Genomic DNA, 17585 nt, shown 5'->3' on the forward strand with positions numbered 1-17585 from the left:
TCAAGTAAAACTTCCTCTTTATTGTAGAAAAATGAAAAACCGTCTAAACACTGGTCCAATAGTGGCATAACGTAGGCTAGGTACACACTAGCGTTGGACATCTGCAGCAGGCTGCATCGCCAGACGCTACCTGACACCCTCTGGCCCAGTTCATTATAACGGCTGCAACCTGGCAAACATGCTGAGAATAGGCTGGACGAAAACCGCTGCGTGCTGTGGTTTTTTCTTCCATCAGGTCCTTGGCATATTTGCCAGGTTGCTGCCTTATCTCTGCCAGTCCCCATTATAGTGAATGAGACGGGGCGGTGTCAGAATGCAGAGAGATGCTGCCGGATCGAAAATATATATTTAAAAAAATGTGAATAATGAATTATTTCAATAGTGATTAATCAATTCTTAAGGAATATTCAAGTACAAAGGTAATCCATATTTAACCCACAAATCCCCAAAAATACTACTTTCTTCTATGTCCTCAAAAAAAAAGACTTGATTTATCCCTATTGAAGCAATCTGTTCATTATTCATGTTATAGATCACTTCTGGGGCCCTTTCAGAAGATAGGTGCGGGTCGATATTGATGGCATATGGTAGCGATATGCCATCGATATCCGGGATGGAAAAACCCCTTTAAGGAACTATAGGGACTTGCCTAAATATCAGACATTACTTGAGCAGGTTCTTTTACCAGTGAAAGGTGTTTACTTTCCTTGCAGCGCCTCCACAGGAGACCAGAAGCATTACATGATTCCTGTCCTTGTAATATTGTATTGTATGTACCGGCTCCTCCAGGAGGAGGGGTTGTCGGCTCTGGTAATAGATGGGTGCCCTTTCTAAACCAGGTCCCCCTCTAATGCCTTTGTTATAACTTGTGACAATGTGCCTTTGTGTTCTCTTAGATAGCAGCGGCTGAGAATGTAGGAATAAGCAGTGTGTGCCCCTTTAATAGAGGCAGTAATTCCTGAGCAGTCAGCCCCGTGCTCTCTCATGTGTGCGGACTTAAATAGCTGACCCAGTGACCCCGCTTAGCGGGCAGCAAAAACACGTCTGGTTATTCTTCTAGACTGCTCATGTTCAGACTTGGGGGATCCGTTTTTGGTCTGATTCAGTTTTCAGTTACTCTTCCCCACTGATGGTAACTGACACAGAAAGCTTTGAACTAGGGCACATGTATACACTGTGAAAAGTTACTGCCATGTATATCACATGTCTCCATGGGGCATTGACCTAATAGGAGGCCTCCATTGGGCTGGTATTAGTTGGCATGCCTTTACTGTATAGGGAAGTGCAAAAAGTTAGGGATATTTGGCTTTTGGATGAAAATTAATGGAAATTGTAAAAAGTTCACGCTACAGTGATATTATATCATGAAAGTAGGGCATTTAAGTAGAAGCGGCAATGATGATTTCCTCATCTCAACCAATGTATTGAAACAAAAGCTAACAGTGGTGGGTAGACCCCCACAAAAATGTCAATGTGCCCGATCCTTTATCTGTTTGTAGAGAGTTGGGTGCTTGCCATACACATAAGATTGTCGGCCGACCCTGCCAAAAAACAGTGGGTTCTGCCAGCAGTAATCTAGTGCGTATGGGGCCTTAAACAAGTCGGATCTGTTAAGCTGGTCATAAAAGATAGATCAACTTTCCGTACAGATTTTTGGTCTACAGTGATGCGTATAAGACCCTCCGGTTTGATGCTCAGTCACCTTGTGTACACCTTACATTTCTGGTATGGATGTTTGTGCTGCTGCATGAAGTTACTTGTTGTAAGTCTCTTTGGGACTAGTGCACCCTCTTGTGGAATATTTTGTGTACTACAATCAGAAAACCATGCAGAGCGGAATACAGCTGTTCACCGCCGTGGGGATAAACTGTTGCGTGCAGTGATTTTTGTCCAGCCAAATCTTCGTTCTGTCATTTAACTGTATATTAAAGAGGAACTGTCCCTTCATAAAATAATTCTGCATTGTCTCAGAACTCTGCATTGTGTCAGTCTCCTGTTATTCCTCCTATTAATATATTGACAACTAGGTTTTACCGTTCCCTTGTTAAAGGTGCATGTCCCCCTATAGACGGATACTATTATAACTGATTGGACTGTGTAGGCAGACACCCCAAACTGGTATCTCCTAGATGTGCTCCAGAATTATTTTATTGGGACATAAAGCAGTCCATAGGACTGACATATCATCTTTAACAGCTTTGGCTTAGTTCACATTGATGTTGTAGGATCCATTAGGAACCGCTGCTTCATATTTCATCCAAAATCCAAATGACCGACGTCTGATCCGTCACTGCCATTATTTTCATTTTTCTGTTCCCATGACAGGTGAATGTGAACAGAGCCTTAGCTCTATACTTCCATACCACACTGCTAAGAGCATAGTATTGAATTTAGCTTTGTATGTGACTGGAGAAGAGGTTCCTTACAAGAAGTACGTTCTGGCTGATCTACTGAACATTTAGTGGAGATTATTTCTGTGTGATGTTGTAGACTATTGGTCATTTTCTACATTACTGTACATAGCCACTGTCCATTATCACGTAGTAAATGTTGGTGGCCACTCCATTTATTCTGCTCTCTTCATTCTGTTTGGTGAAATCTTTGGGCCATTTCTTCTGTCCGACTGATTTTGTCTTTTGTCTCCCGTTTTATTTTTCTTCCCACCCTCATTCATTTGGCTGTATCAGACATTTAAGCGTCTCATGGTAGATGAGGTAAGTGTGTAGTGTGTTGTGTGTTCCTGCCATGCCTGCCACTTCTTCTCTTGTACCACTTCATTCAGATCCAATGGCTGAAATAGGTTTCATTTTCACCATTCTAACGAGATCCATCAGTGTTCTGACCAATTATTGCCTGATGAAAATAAAGGAAACTGTCCACGTTTACACGACTGTATTACAGGCGCATTATGTGAACCAACCAGTTGATCCCTACGATGTTGTAACTTTGGGTCCGTAAACTCATTGTTGGGCTGGGGCAAATTACACTCGTGTGGACCTGGCCTTTTTACCAAATCAGAGGGTACATGACATGGACATTTCAGCCATTCGCTTGGTTCTGTGTGGTTGCATTTCTAACCAGAGTATGTTGCTGTGCTTGTGTGCAAATTTAATAACCCGATGCTTGTGGGTGACTAATGAGAAAAGTTCATATTTTGCTCATAATGTATGGATATAAAATTTCGTTAGTCTATACATCATTCATGCCTATAATTTGTTTTATATGTTGCCCCTAGAGGGAGTTTAGGAGCTTACTGAAGACAGATTTATTACTGAGTTCAGTGGGAGCTGAATAAATCTTGTATGAGCTCCCTCTAGTGGAGCTTTCATTCTATGTATGTATTATGTGAAGCAATGCTTAGTATCAGAAAAATTTAATTACAATCCCTATACTAATATATAAAGTGAAGAAAAAAAAAAAAAAACCAGGGCATGCATCTATAAAGCCAAGTGAAGGGGTTTCCTAGTAGACACATAATTACAATCTGCTTCACCTTCCTGTTGTGGCCAATAGCTATTTTTCCCACATCCCCCATACACATGCATTCTAAGTTCAGAGGAATAAGCTGCTGTGTGAACATAGGATAGAGCATACTAAAATCCAACATGCCCCATCTTTCTTGCCCCCTTATCTTACATGGGGAGAGCTGACATTTCTCTGTACACATTAGATAGTTGTCCCTTTCCACCAAAATCATCTGGTCTGGCCAACTGTCCTGTAAGTGGCAGCATGTGGGGCACATATCACAAGGACCATTCACAAAGGGAGAGCGAGGTTTAACAGAGTCTGCCTATGTAACAAGGGAAGAATTGTCCTGTGTGCTGCCCTGTTCCTGCCATCTCCAGTAGAATGTTAAAGCGGAGGTGTGAACATGGCATTATATTGCACATACATGGCCACTAGACTGGGCAGCAGAGAATGCCAGACTCCTGGAATCCTGTTTTATTACCGTAGTTATATATTATCTTATTGCTGTTTCTTCCCTTATTTGTGTAGTATTACAGGCCTTGGTTCTTATACTGATGTATACAGATATATGCTTCCTCTCGCCACTAACGTTGCAGCTGTGATTTATTTGCTTGTTTTTTTATTACTTTACACCTACCCGCTTTTTTTATGAAGTACAACTAACTCATTACTAATTGTATGCATGATATAAAATGCCACTGTATCAAGGTTTTTATTAAGCAGATTCTTATATTTATGCCTTAGGTTTGCAACAGCAAAAATGTGCATGCTAAAGAGTTGTCTCTGTGATATATTATCATTATTTTTTAATAAAGTTGATTGAACTGGGCTATTTATCTTGATCATCCTGGGTTAAAGCGGTTCTCCGGGAATTAAGAAAATTAAAATACTTAAATATTACTTTATTGTGAATATATATTCCCAAATACCCTTTTATTAGTTATAATGGCTCATTTTGAAATAAGTAAAGAAACAAAATGGCCGCCGTCCTATTAGAACACACAAAGCCTGTCCTAATCACACAGCAGGACAAGTTATTTCACAACACTGAGCTAAAGAGCTCCCTCATCCTCCTCTCTGCTCTGCTTGTCAGGGATTATGATCCTGAATACAGCTGATAAGATCACCTGAATCTATGTAGGAATGGAGTTCATGAGGAGACATGAAGTACAGAGAGGAAGGTGAGGCTGTGGATAATGAGCAGCAGCTCTTGTATGTAGCCTCCATTACCACAGCTCCACACCGCAGTCTGTCCTGTCCGTCCTCTCTGTACTTCATGTCTCCTCATGAACTCCATTTATAGAGATTCAGCTGAACATATTATCTGTATTCAGGATCATAATCCCTGACAAGCAGAGAGGAGGATGACGCAGCTCTTTGGCTCAGTGTTGTGGAGTAACTTGTCCTGCTGTTTGATTAGGACAGGTTTTGTGTGTACTAATAGGACGGGGGCCATTTTATTTCTCCTAATGATTGTTCCCCAGACAAAACAAACCATTATAACTAATGAAAGGTATTTGGGAATCCTACATAATAAAATCCCTGCGTCAGTGCACTGTGTCCGTGTGTCACCAGTTTTGCACTGGGCATGCGCGGCGTCCAATCAGGACACAGCGCTACACACACACACACACACACACAAAAACACACACAGAGCGCTCCATAAATTAAGCCCTTCCATGCAGCGGCCTGATGGTTGAAGGGTTAATGCCCCCCGCAGCACCCACGCACCCCCCTTTCAAGATGGCAGAGCGCGCAGAACCCCCCCCCCCCAGGATGCGCACCATGTTATGAGCAGTCCGTGGAGAAGGAGGGACTCCCTCCCCACTGTGTGCGGCTGCTGCTGGCCACCAAAGAGAATAGAAATGAGTAGAAGGGTGGGACTGTGGCCACTGCGCCACCAATGAATATAGTCAATGAATACAAACGTAGCCTGCAGTCTCAGCACCAACAGTCAGTGCCAGTCGTACAGCCACCAGTCACTGTGTCGGCCACCAGTCAGTGCCAGCCATCTCAACCATCAGTCAGTGCCACCAGCCACAGCCACCAGTCTCAGCCACCAGTCAGTGCCAGCAGTCTCAGCTACAGCCAGCACTCGGTGCCAGCAGTCTTAGCCACAGTCAACACTCAGTGCCAGCAGTCTCAGCCACAAGCCGCAGCCAGCAGTCTTAGCCGCTAGTCAGTGCCAGCAATCTCCGCCTCAGCCACAGCCACCGAGTCCGGGCCAGCAGTCTGAGCCACGGCCAGCAGTCTGAGCCACGGGCTTAATGTCTAGTTTATTTATAATAAAGTAATATTTAAGTATTTAGCATGGTCCATGGTTTCTAGCACGGAAGCATGCCCTATTTTTGTCTGTTTTTACAGATCCTTTACGCCCATTATAGTTAGAGTCCGTGAAAAACATGGACCCAATATGGACACCATACGTGTTTCATCTGTGTTTCACGGACCATTTATAGGAGATGCTGTGAAAATAAATTTTCAGCTGTGCAGTGTAACACACACAGAGCAAAAAAACAGACACACGGACCAAACAGATTCTTCATGGAAATCTTCACTGATGAATCACCTGACCATCTTGTCATGAATTTCATGACTGACATGTGAATAAGGCCTAACAGTGGGTCCATGGACAACAACCATGGGTCTATGTTGAGTCTGTACATGTAGCTTTGGCCCCTGAGCGCTCGCCCTGTACACCAGAACACAACACGGTCTATATGACACGCTAAAGCACATGCAGTGCTCTCTCAACCCCTTTCGCGTGCTAGTTACTTGTATAAACTACTTTGCTAATAGTTTCACATGTGCCCTTTAATATCAGAAAATGCCATCTCAGCGTAGGTTGCTAGCGGAATGTGACCAGACATCCGTACGGCTCTTCTTTCCGCCATGTGCATGTACGATCAGTTTGGCCAAGCTCTGTTGAAGCTTGTCTTCCATGAGAGCAAATGATTGGACGTGTTGAATTCTAGCATGCCCTGACATCTGCACTCAGGAAAGAGCCGGCACACCCTTCACCACATAAGATGGTGGACTAATCCCGCCTAAATCGGCAGGTTCTGTCAGCTATGTTCCTGTAGTTATGGGAACCAAGGGTGCATGTGACACCTATTGCCAGATAGACATAATATTAGGTGCTTCAATATATCTAATACGTCCATCATATACTGTAGTTAGAAGCAGTAGATAAAATCACTTTAAATCGCACCTTAAATGTCATGGTGCACCACACCCAGGCTGACCCTGCCAACTGGCAGGACACTGGAGCCCGGGGAGCTGAGTCATTTCCATCGTGTCTGCGTTCTCATTGCATTTGGAAAGTGTCCATCTATTCAGGGGCTATTTACAAAACTGTGTATGGAAACCATCAGATACCATGTTCAAGAAACCCGTCTTACACCTGTGCCCTTACCGATCTGACAGAATAACGATATAGGATAGTTGCAAATACACAGAATTTTTTTTTTACCAAAGTATAAGTGGAAAATGTAGTGAGAGTTCCTCTAGACCAGGGATGCCCAACCTGTGGCTCTCCAGCTGTTGCAAAACTACAACTCCCAGTATACCTGGACAACCTACAGCCATTAGGCATGCTGGGAGTTGTTGTTTTGCAACAGCTGGAGGGCCACTCTAGTCCATGAATGTAGTGAAGAGTTTAATGTCATGTATTGAGTATGGGAATCATGGTAAATGCGGCTTCTAATATGGCTCCATTTCTGTTACGCAGCTGGAACGATTCACAAGCATAAGGATAAAAAAGGAGAAGGAGAAGGAGAAGCCTTACATGTCCCACAGGAACTCTGCAAACTACACCGACAGTCCTCTGCAGATCCTGCAGGAACTCAATGATGAAACTGTGCTGGAATTGTTTGAACAGATGCTGGTAAGTTACGCGCCCACAGGACCCATCAGCCTTGCCATTGTACTCTACTCAGCCCTTGTTCATCTCAGAACAACGTGGGCCTCATTGACACTGCATATAATGATTAGCAATTGGCGCTTATTTAGTCCATGTAAATGTAGCAATCATACGACCAACAACCATTCATCCCCTTAGTCTCCATTCAGATGATTGTAAGGGCTCCGTGCCTGTATTGCTGCCACAAACAGGGGGTCCACAATATATGGGCACTGACTGTACGCACTCCGTGGTGTTAATGCGGACCCATTGACTTCCGAGGGCTTTTGGATCTGTGCCTTCACACTGCAAAAGTTAGGACGTTCTATCTTTTGCTATATCTTGCAGATCGCAGGCCCATTCAAGTCAGTACAACAGAGTGCACACAGGTGCCAGTGCATTGGGGACCGCAATTTGCGCACTGCAGCACGGGTACGGGGCACTTATGTTCGTCTGAATGGACCCTAACAGTTTTATCTTTAAGGTAGCACATCCCCAGTTTACACAAATTTGTGCTGCCAAAAAACTATTTTATGCCCTCATAAACGATGCAATCAACACTGGTTTGCTTGTTAGTTTTTTTTTTTTGTACAAATGTTCAGCCCATTGTCATCACGTGTAAATGAGCATTTACACTAAATGTGTCCGTTGCGATGGTGCCAATTCTGTGCTGATTCTTATTGGCTGGCCTGTACAATAACAGGAGTTAGTCCACCACCTGTGTGTGATCGGATCTGGACGGTGTGACAGAGCAAGCGTGATCACCATCATTGTGCAGACAGGGGATAACACAGGCAGAATCTGATGGGGAAGGGGGGATGACAGACTGGCCTCATCATTGCCTATGTGAGAACAGGGGAGGAGAGATCATGCGTGACGTATAGAATGGGGAAAGCATTACATGTGTTCAGCTGTGCTACTACATGAGAGCTAGAAAAGGCAGCAACATCCTGGACACACCTCAGATCCAACATGTATTACTGAGAGTGACACGTACACACAGTTTCCTGAAACTGATTGATAGAATAAAGGTTACATCCTGAAACGTTGTGCAATTTTGTTTTTAACTTGAAGTGATCATTAACATATGTAAAAATCATATATATATATATTTTTTTTTCTTTAGTCACAGACTCGCAGCAATTAAAATGAAGCCCAGTTTGACAATGAAGCAGCAGTGTATTTCATATTCTGCACAGCTTTCTTTCAGCAGGCACATATTTTATAACTGCGTGTGTCTGCCGGTCCATAGTTAGGGTATAGGCATCTGAAAATGGCAGCATGCAATCTCTGGATTAAACTGCCGGCCTGCTGTGAGGTACGGCAAGTCTGTTTCCGATCCTCTCAGATATTATAGGGAGTGATTCTGATAAAACACAGACACATTCATTTTAATAGTCCGGTCTTGCACAGGTTCTGCCCCAGCTTTAGGCCTCATGCACACGACCATATTTTTTTGCTGTCTGCAAAAACGGGTTCCGTTTTTCCGTGATCCGTGACCGTTTTTTCGTCCGTGGGTCTTCCTTGATTTTTGGAGGATCCACGGACATGAAAAAAAAAATTGTTTTGGTGTCCGCCTGGCCGTGCGGAGCCAAACGGATCCGTCCTGAATTACAATGCAAGTCAATGGGGACGGATCCGTTTGACGTTGACACAATATGGTGCAATTTCAAACGGATCCGTCCCCCATTGACTTTCAATGTAAAGTCAGGAGTTAATATACCATAGGATCAGAGTTTTCTCCAATCCGATGGTATATTTTAACTTTAAGCGTCCCCATCACCATGGGAACGCCTCTATGTTAGAATATACCGTCGGATTTGAGTTACATCGTGAAACTTAAATCCGACAGTATATTCTAACACAGAGGCGTTCCCATGGTGATGGGGACGCTTCAGGTTAGAATATACTAAAATAACTGTGTGCATGACTGCCCCCTGCTGCATGGCAGGTGCTGCCAGGCAGCAGGGGGCAGCCCCCCCCCCCCCCCCCCCGTAGTTAACACATTGGTGGCCAGTGCGGCCGCCCCCCCCCCCCCCCCTGTAGTTAACTCATTGGTGGCCAGTGGGCCCCCCCCCCCCCCCTCCCCTGTAGTTAACTCATTGGTGGCCAGTGGGCCCCCCCCCTCACTCCCTTGTAGTTAACTCATTGGTGGCCAGTGGGCCCCCCCTCCCTCCCTTGTAGTTAACTCGTTGGTGGCCAGTGGGCCCCCCCCTCCCTCCCTTGTAGTTAACTCATTGGTGGCCAGTGGGCCCCCCTCTCCCTCCCCTGTAGTTAACTCGTTGGTGGCCAGTGGGCCCCCCTCCCTCCCCTGTAGTTAACTCGTTGGTGGCCAGTGGCCCCGCTCCCCTCCCTCCCCCTCCTAATTCAAATCTCCCCCCCTATCATTGGTGGCAGTGGAGCGTACCGATCGGAGTCCCAGTTTAATCGCTGGGGCTCCGATCGGTAACCATGGCAACCAGGACGCTACTGCTGTCCCGGTTGCCATGGTTACTTAGCAATTTGTAGCAGCATTATACTTAGCTGCGATGTCTGCGTCCGGCCGGGAGCTCCTCCTACTGGTAAGTGACAGGTCTGTGCGGCGCATTGCTTAATGACCTGTCACTTACCAGTAGGAGGAGCTCCCGGCCGGGACGCAGACATCGCAGTTCGCAGGTAAGTATAATGCTGCTACAAATTGCTAAGTAACGATGGCAACCGGGACAGCAGTAACGTCCTGGTTGCCATGGTTACTGATCGGAGCCCCAGCGATTAAACTGGGACTCCGATCGGTACTCTCCGCTGCCACCAATGATAGGGGGGGGGGGGGGGGGGGAGATTTTAATAGGGAGGGGGGGGCCCACTGGCCACCAATGAGTTAACTACAGGGGAGGGAGGGGGGGGGCCAGCCGCACTGGCCACCAATGTGTTAACTACAGGGGGGGGGGGGGGGCTGCCCCCTGCTGCCTGGCAGCACCTGCCAGGCAGCAGGGGGCAGTCATGTACACAGTTCTTTTAGTATATTCTAACCTGAAGCGTCCCCATCACCATGGGAACGCCTCTGTGTTAGAATATACTGTCGGATCTGAGTTTTCACGAAGTGAAAACTCAGCTCTGAAAAAGCTTTTATGCAGACGGATCTTCGGATCCGTCTGTATTAAAGTAACCTACGGCCACGGATCACGGACACGGATGCCAATCTTGTGTGCATCCGTGTTCTTTCACGGACCCATTGACTTGAATGGGTTCGTGAACCGTTGTCCGTCAAAAAAAATAGGACAGGTCATATTTTTTTGACGAACAGGATACACGGATCACGGTCTCGGCTGCAAAACGGTGCAACGGCCACGGATGCACACAACGGTCGTGTGCATGAGGCCTTATAGTGATGGAAATGTAGGTCCTCTTGGGGTATGTTCACACTAAGGATTTTTGGCGTGGATTCTGTTGCTGAAGTCTATGCCAAAAATGTGCGCAGAACTTCCTAATTGAAATCAGATGTTAAAACATACAGCGCTTTTTTTTTTGTCGGCTTGCAGTTTTAAAAACTACACCTTGGCAAAAAGAAGTATCCTGTCCATTCTTGGAATCTGTGACAATAGATGAAAATCCCTGCCAAATCCACATGGCAAATCACGTTAAAAACATGTTGTAATGAAAAAAAGAGGTTTTTCAGCACAGAAAGTAGTGTGTGTGAACATACCCTCAGTGAGTTCCCTATTTTCAGCCTGTGTGTCTAGTCGCACTTTCTTCATGCTGCACTTCTATTGTTCAGTGCCATGGGTGGTCATATCCTAGGGGCACCTCCGTCAGTGGTGGTCTAGAATTGGTTTCTGTACATGACATGTTATCTACTATGGAAGCTAATGCCTTTATCTCTTCTCTGCATTCCTAGAATGACATGAACCTCAATGAGGAGAAACAGCAGCCCTTACGGGGGAAAGACATCACAATAAAACGAGAGATGGTCTCTCAGTATCTGCACACTTCAAAAGCGGTGAGATTTTTACCTTGCTACCTTCCTCCTGCCCCCACAACTGCATAACCTCGTGTGCAGCACACACTGGAATATTTAATGTTTAGGCCATGTCACTTACCAGTCACTGAAAAGACGGATTAGAATGGCTATATGGCATGATGCAGCCAAACAATGCTATTTAGGAGAGAGGGCAGGGGAGCAAAGTGCCCTGAAGGTCTGTGCCCTTGGGGCAGTTTGGAAATCTGTGTGGAAATAAACCGCAGCCATTTAAGTGGCAGCGTGGATTCCTATTCATAATAATAGGAGCAGGATTAGCACACACAATCAGTCATTTGAACAAGCCTTTAGGGTATTTTCAGATGTTGCGATTGTGGTGCACTTAGAGGACCTGTCCCTGGTATAATTTTTTTAAGTTGCATAGCTACATGGATTCCTGACTCTCTCCTGATTCTTGTTGTTTATTTTTTTGTGTGTGTCCCCTTTCCCCGAGTTATTAGGACCACTACTTGTGGCATCAGATAAGATCCGATATTCTATTGATTTGCCAAACGGCAGTGTTCTTCACAACTCCAGTGCTGTCCAAACTGCATCAGAAGGGTGCAAAACACTCCCGCTTGACTTGGCTGGAGCATCTTCTGGACTCCTTCAGTGTTCTTTTACTGGGGCTTCTACTCCCCAGCTGGATGTCCACCCGGTCCCCTGGGCATTAGTGAGAAAACTCGGCATGGTCTTGAGAGAGAACTTATTTCACAAGACCGCGCTGTATTCGGTTCTCACTGCAGGATTGACAAACAGAATCCAGCCAGTGAGTAGAAGGCACAGCGGCAGAGCTGGTGTGGAGCTGCAAAACCAAGTCTTTCCAGAAGAAGCTCCAGCCTAGCATAATGCTAAGTCTGGCAAACTCGAAAGGGAGTGCTCCTCACCATTCCTGTGCTGTTTGGAGTGGTGACGAGCAGTTCCGTTGGAGAAATGACTTAATATTGGGCAGCGGAACTTAAAGCCTTGTTATCTGGGAAATGGGGACACAAACCAAAACAAAAAAAAACATAGCCTGAATCCGAGGAACGTCAGGAACACATGTAGGTAAGGCAGTTTAAAAGATGTAAACTTATGAAAGATCCTCTTTAAAGCCGTATCTGAAAAACCACATGTGGTTTTATTGCAGTTTGTACTGGAGAAAAATGTAAAATAAATGTTTCACCTGTAAAAAGTCTAACCGCATGGAAAACCACAGCAAACCACATAGTTTTTTGGTTTGTTTTTTAACCTCCTCTAAACCATAACGTCTGAATAAATACTCTCTTTTCATGAAGGTGGTGGCTGCTTAGTATTATAATTACACACAGATGTAAGGCCTTTAACAAGGTTACGTGTAGTGCACCATACTGGAGGAGGTTCAAGCATTCAGAAAATACTCTTCAAACTTTATTAGAAAATATTAAAACCACCACATGACATGCTGGACATGCTGTTCATCCATACTCATAACAAAATATCCGTCAAGAATAATGTAAAACCTCAGGAACCAGTGAAAATATGAAGTGGTCAGCACTGGGGTTATGTCATTTATGATGAACATGTGGTTATGTGTTTACATCTGTCTATAATACTGTAGAAGTTCACACACAGACTTACACACATAGTTGATCCATTCCTCGTGCCCACTATAGTCATCATGTTGTATGGTACACTGGTGCTGGCTGGCAGTCTGTTGGTCACGCCCATACTATTGGATTGACCCGGTTGCACAGCACCTTCTTGGGGCTGGAAGCCCTTTCTCCAGAGTCCTAAGGTCTGAATGCATTCTCAGCCATAATAATTACATGTGCATATTCAGACTGTTCCCACTTTAACATTTCCTTGCTTTGACCACAGGGTATGAACAAAAGGGAGAACACAAGGTCTGCGCAAATGTACATCCAGGATCTCAAATCAGGTTTGGGGGATGCAAACCTCCTGTCCTGTTTAGAATCCCTGAGAGTTTCGCTGAACAACAATCCAGTCAGGTAAGCAGAGGTACCTGGACACTTGGGCCCTGTTCTCACAGGTCAGTTTTTTTTTTCTTAGCAATTTTAAGCTGGTTTTGAGACAGCCGGGATCCAGCAAGTATGGAATGCATTTGGTTATTGCTTTCTCCTGGATACAAGCAGTGTTGGAGATGTTTGGGTCTCTCATCTCCCACCTCTCTGGTAGTAACCTCATACTGGGGGGGGGGGGGGGGGGGGGGGAACCTAAGGCTCAGCTGACTGCTGTCTCTCAGGCTGACTTTAGAGATCTGTTGGACACAGTCTCCTCTGTATGATGATCCAGGCGGTAGAGCTACACGTAAAGCTTGCTTCTGGGGCTTTTTTTAGGATTGCATTTTACTAATTTTAGGCTAAAAATATTTTTTCTTTTGGTCTGTATTAAAAATATTCAGCCGTTCTGTTACAGACGTTCTGTTACTATTTGTCAAGCTGTGTGACTGGTACTTTCACTTTGTGCCGGTCATCTAATAACTCTCATTTCTAATTTACTAAGAGGTCATAAACAGTTATTTAGGCCATATTCTTATCAGGAAGATAGAACTGAGTCATAAAGAGTGTTTATAAGGTCAGAGAGCAATCGGCTGAGCTGCCTGATGAGAAACCGTAAAAATACAGTGCATGATTCTAGAGAATCTCAAAACCATAGGGGCTCAGCATTTTTAATAAAGACCAATTTAAAATAATTTATTTTTAGCTCAAAAGAAGTATAATTCAAGAATTAAAAAATGTTGCCCCCAAAGGTGTACCTAGCCTTTAAGGAATACAGCAGGGCCTGGCTGTCGGTCAGTGGTGGTCAACATAACGGTATACCATGGAGGCTTAATGCAAACCAATCATTGATGTACAGTTAGATCATGGAGAATTTTGCCCACTGAACCACATGACCACATTTTGCTTGCATGGCATCCACTGTAGTCTGTAGACTTCTAAGAAACAGGATGTTCCTTTTTCTAAGATATTGCCAACATTTCAACTCCCCCCCCCCCCCCCCCCTCCCCGATTAAGATTGCTGTATACTGAAGACCAGTTTCTCCTCTTCACCACAAGTATGTTCCTCCATTTAGTATTTTATTTCATTTTTTTATATGTTGACATTTACCAGATCATTTTCTTTCCTTTTTTTTTTAGTTGGGTGCAAAATTTTGGTGCGGAAGGTCTTGCCTGTCTCCTAGATATTCTCAGACGACTACAAGATGAGCCGTCATCGTAAGTATGGTTGGCATCATACACACAATTGCACTAAGCTGTAATAGGGCATCCATAGACTTCTTTGAGGCCCCACTTTCAAGCCGAGGTGGTTTCTTGTCATATTAGATGTACAGTGGTCCCTCAAGTTACAATATTAATTAGTTCCAGGACCATGGTAGCTTGAGTCCATAACTCTATGGAAAACCAATAATTAGTTCCAAAGCACAAAATGTCATCTCAAGATAAGAAAGTGAAGTTTTAAGAAAAATAAGCAGATATCCAAGACAGATAAATCAAGTCCATACATGAAAAAGACAGGAATATATCCTGTAAGCTGTAAATCACTTTCTATGGTGAGGGCAGGAGCCTCTTCAGGTTCTTGCATAGTACATACATGTACCAGAAAAGTAAAATGAAGACGCAGTTCATCCTGGCACAGGCATGAGGTACCACAGAGGCGCTACTAGACAACCAATACAGATGTTTTACCTGAGAAATGGCCATGTAGATGGGTTGGATCTGAGGCATTTTATGTTGAGTCTAGATTCAACTTGATGGGCCAGAAAAGACCGTTATATGTTGAGAATATTGCATCCTGAGGCCATTGTATCTTGAGGGATCACGTCCTAAGAGAGACTTAAATAAACTTCATGAGGCGCCATGACAAGTATGTAATAGCAGTATCTAGTCACATGTGGTAATCAATTCCATTTTTGCCTGATCTAGGAAAGTAAGGTAATATTTAATCATGGGCGATGTGTGTTGTAGCAGGTCTCCAATTCTGATGGAGTTTTTTGTCTGTTGGATTCCATATAAAACCAATAGAAGGGGTCTAGGAAGCCCATTCAATACTGCAAATCAGTCTGCCCCCAATAATTGTCACTTCCCCACTTTACAGCGGCATGCACGGTTTCTGGTTTTATGTAGCAGTGTGACCCGTTGGAGCTACTTTGTTCATGTTGCCTTGTGTGAAATGTTTATAATGCAGGCTATACTTATGAGGCACGTATCTTTGTCTTTCTCTTGTGGTTTAGCCAACGTGATTTCAAGAGTGAACATGAAATCATAAGATGTTTGAAAGCGTTTATGAACAACAACGTAAGTACATGCATTGATTTCTAGAAACTTTACATGTAAAAAGGTTGTCTCATCATAGACCTTGATGGTCTTAAGCTGTTGTGACTCCTGCTAGTAGAGAGAGGCAGTGGCACAAGGAAAGTATTGTCGTCATGTGTCTGGCCGACCATTAACTGTAGTGCTTTCCTAGTGTGGCTGCAGCTTATTCTGTTTAACCGGGGTACAGCAGTCAGGCTATGGATAATCGAAATTGGTAGTATAGCCTACCGTTAGTTCTTTAATACAAAGATATACACCAATAATAAATGACTCACTGACGTGAGTACCCATGCCAAGCCTGCACGCAAAGTAAAACACCAAAAGAGAGAGAGGATAGCACAAATAGTAATGGATATAAACTTTATTATAGTCTCAGTACGAGACAGAAAATCTAATAAAATACAAGTAGGGGCCTGTACAATGGTGAATGGAGAACACACAGGAAAAAATAGGACACCACTAGGCAATCAACATATCAAGGCTGGTGAGATTATATAAGTACAGCATAATATATAAGTAACCCAAACTGGGTGTCTGGTATATATAACCAGCCAAGGCTATCAGGACAGAATTGAAGTCAAGTACAGTACATAGATGTATAAAGTGCAAAAATTACAAAGTACATGGATAATGCATACTGAACTGTTTACTAAGGAGCTATAGAGTAAGTACTTGAGTGGTGAACCAGAGAGCCCCGACGCACGTTTCGCGTAAGCTTCTTCAGGGGGGAAGGAGTGTGAAAAAGCTTACGCGAAACGTGCGTCGGGGCTCTCTGGTTAACCACTCAGGTACTTACTGTATGGCTCCTTGGTAAACAGTTCAGTATGCATTATCCATGTACTTTGTAATTTTTGCACTTTATACATCTATGTACTGTACTTTAATACAAAGGTTAAAGGGGTTGTCAAGGACTTAACGCGACACTGTACTTTTAGTAAACTCTTGATGTCATGTGAGTTTAGTCTCAGCGCTTAGACTTTCTCCAGTTTCTGGAACAAGGGGAGAGAAGCACTCGCTTAGGCTACTTTCACACTTGCGTTCAGAGCGGATCCGTCTGGTGTCTGCACAGACGGATTCGCTCCTATAATGCAGACGTTGGGATCCGTTCAGAACGGATCCGTCTGCATTATAGTTCAGAAAAAAATCTAAGTGTGAAAGTTATTCAGACGGATCCGTCCAGACTTTACGGATGCGTTCGGGGCCGCTTGTGAGAGCCTTCAAACGGAGCTCACAAGCGGAACCCCGAACGCAAGTGTGAAAGTAGCCTTAGCTCGTTCTCTCTCATCGCTGTAGGACAGGAAGCAAGACGACTCAGTTGAAAGTCTTTTTGCCCATCTTTTGCAGTCAGGAGAGTGCACTAAGTGAACGCTTCTCTCCCTCGTTCTAGAGGGCATTTTGGAGTTTTCCTTCCCACGTTCCATTAGCCATAACCTTTTTTTTATTCTTCGGTTCACATAGCCATATGGGGGCTTATTTTTTGCTGGACAAGATGCGATTTTTAATGCCACCATTTAATTTACCATGTCTTGTATTGGAAAACGGGAAAAAAACTCTGTGGGGTAAATTTGAAAAAACCCACACAATTCCACCAAGGTTTTTTGGGTTTTTGACATCACTGCATTCACTGTGCACTAAAAGTTACATGACATCCTTATTCTGCAGCTCAGTACGATTACAGTGATACCAACCTTTTATGTAGCTTTTATTTTGTTTAATTACTTTTGCTAAAATCAACATTTTCTTTGCATCGCCGTTTTCTGACAGCCAGAACTTTTCAGCTGCGACGATACCTAATATAAATTTTTTTAACCTCCTATATACAGTTGTGTTCAAAATTATTCAACCCCCAATGCTGTAAAGGGTTTTAGGGAATTTAGTGTACATTTGTAATTGTGTTCAGAATGAAATCTTACAAGGACTTTTTAAA

At 44.0% G+C, this 17585-nt stretch overlaps 1 protein-coding gene across 2 annotated transcripts in view; it reads left to right on the top strand.

Moving 5' to 3' along the window:
* DIAPH1 (diaphanous related formin 1) overlaps window positions 1–17585 on the top strand; it is a 216837-nt gene that overhangs the window by 49085 nt on the left and 150167 nt on the right. Inside the window, exons 2-7 of one of the 2 annotated variants that reach the window (XM_040441477.1) lie at window positions 2688–2714; window positions 7199–7354; window positions 11244–11345; window positions 13203–13333; window positions 14483–14560; window positions 15577–15640. In XM_040441477.1, coding sequence (XP_040297411.1) covers window positions 2688–2714; window positions 7199–7354; window positions 11244–11345; window positions 13203–13333; window positions 14483–14560; window positions 15577–15640 — 558 coding nt within the window. The remainder of the gene's footprint in view (window positions 1–2687; window positions 2715–7198; window positions 7355–11243; window positions 11346–13202; window positions 13334–14482; window positions 14561–15576; window positions 15641–17585) is intronic. The other variant, XM_040441484.1, reaches the window with a different exon arrangement.

The sequence above is a fragment of the Bufo bufo genome, chromosome 1 (genome assembly GCF_905171765.1).
Source record: "Bufo bufo chromosome 1, aBufBuf1.1, whole genome shotgun sequence".
In the NCBI taxonomy this organism is placed as follows: Eukaryota; Metazoa; Chordata; class Amphibia; order Anura; family Bufonidae; genus Bufo; species Bufo bufo.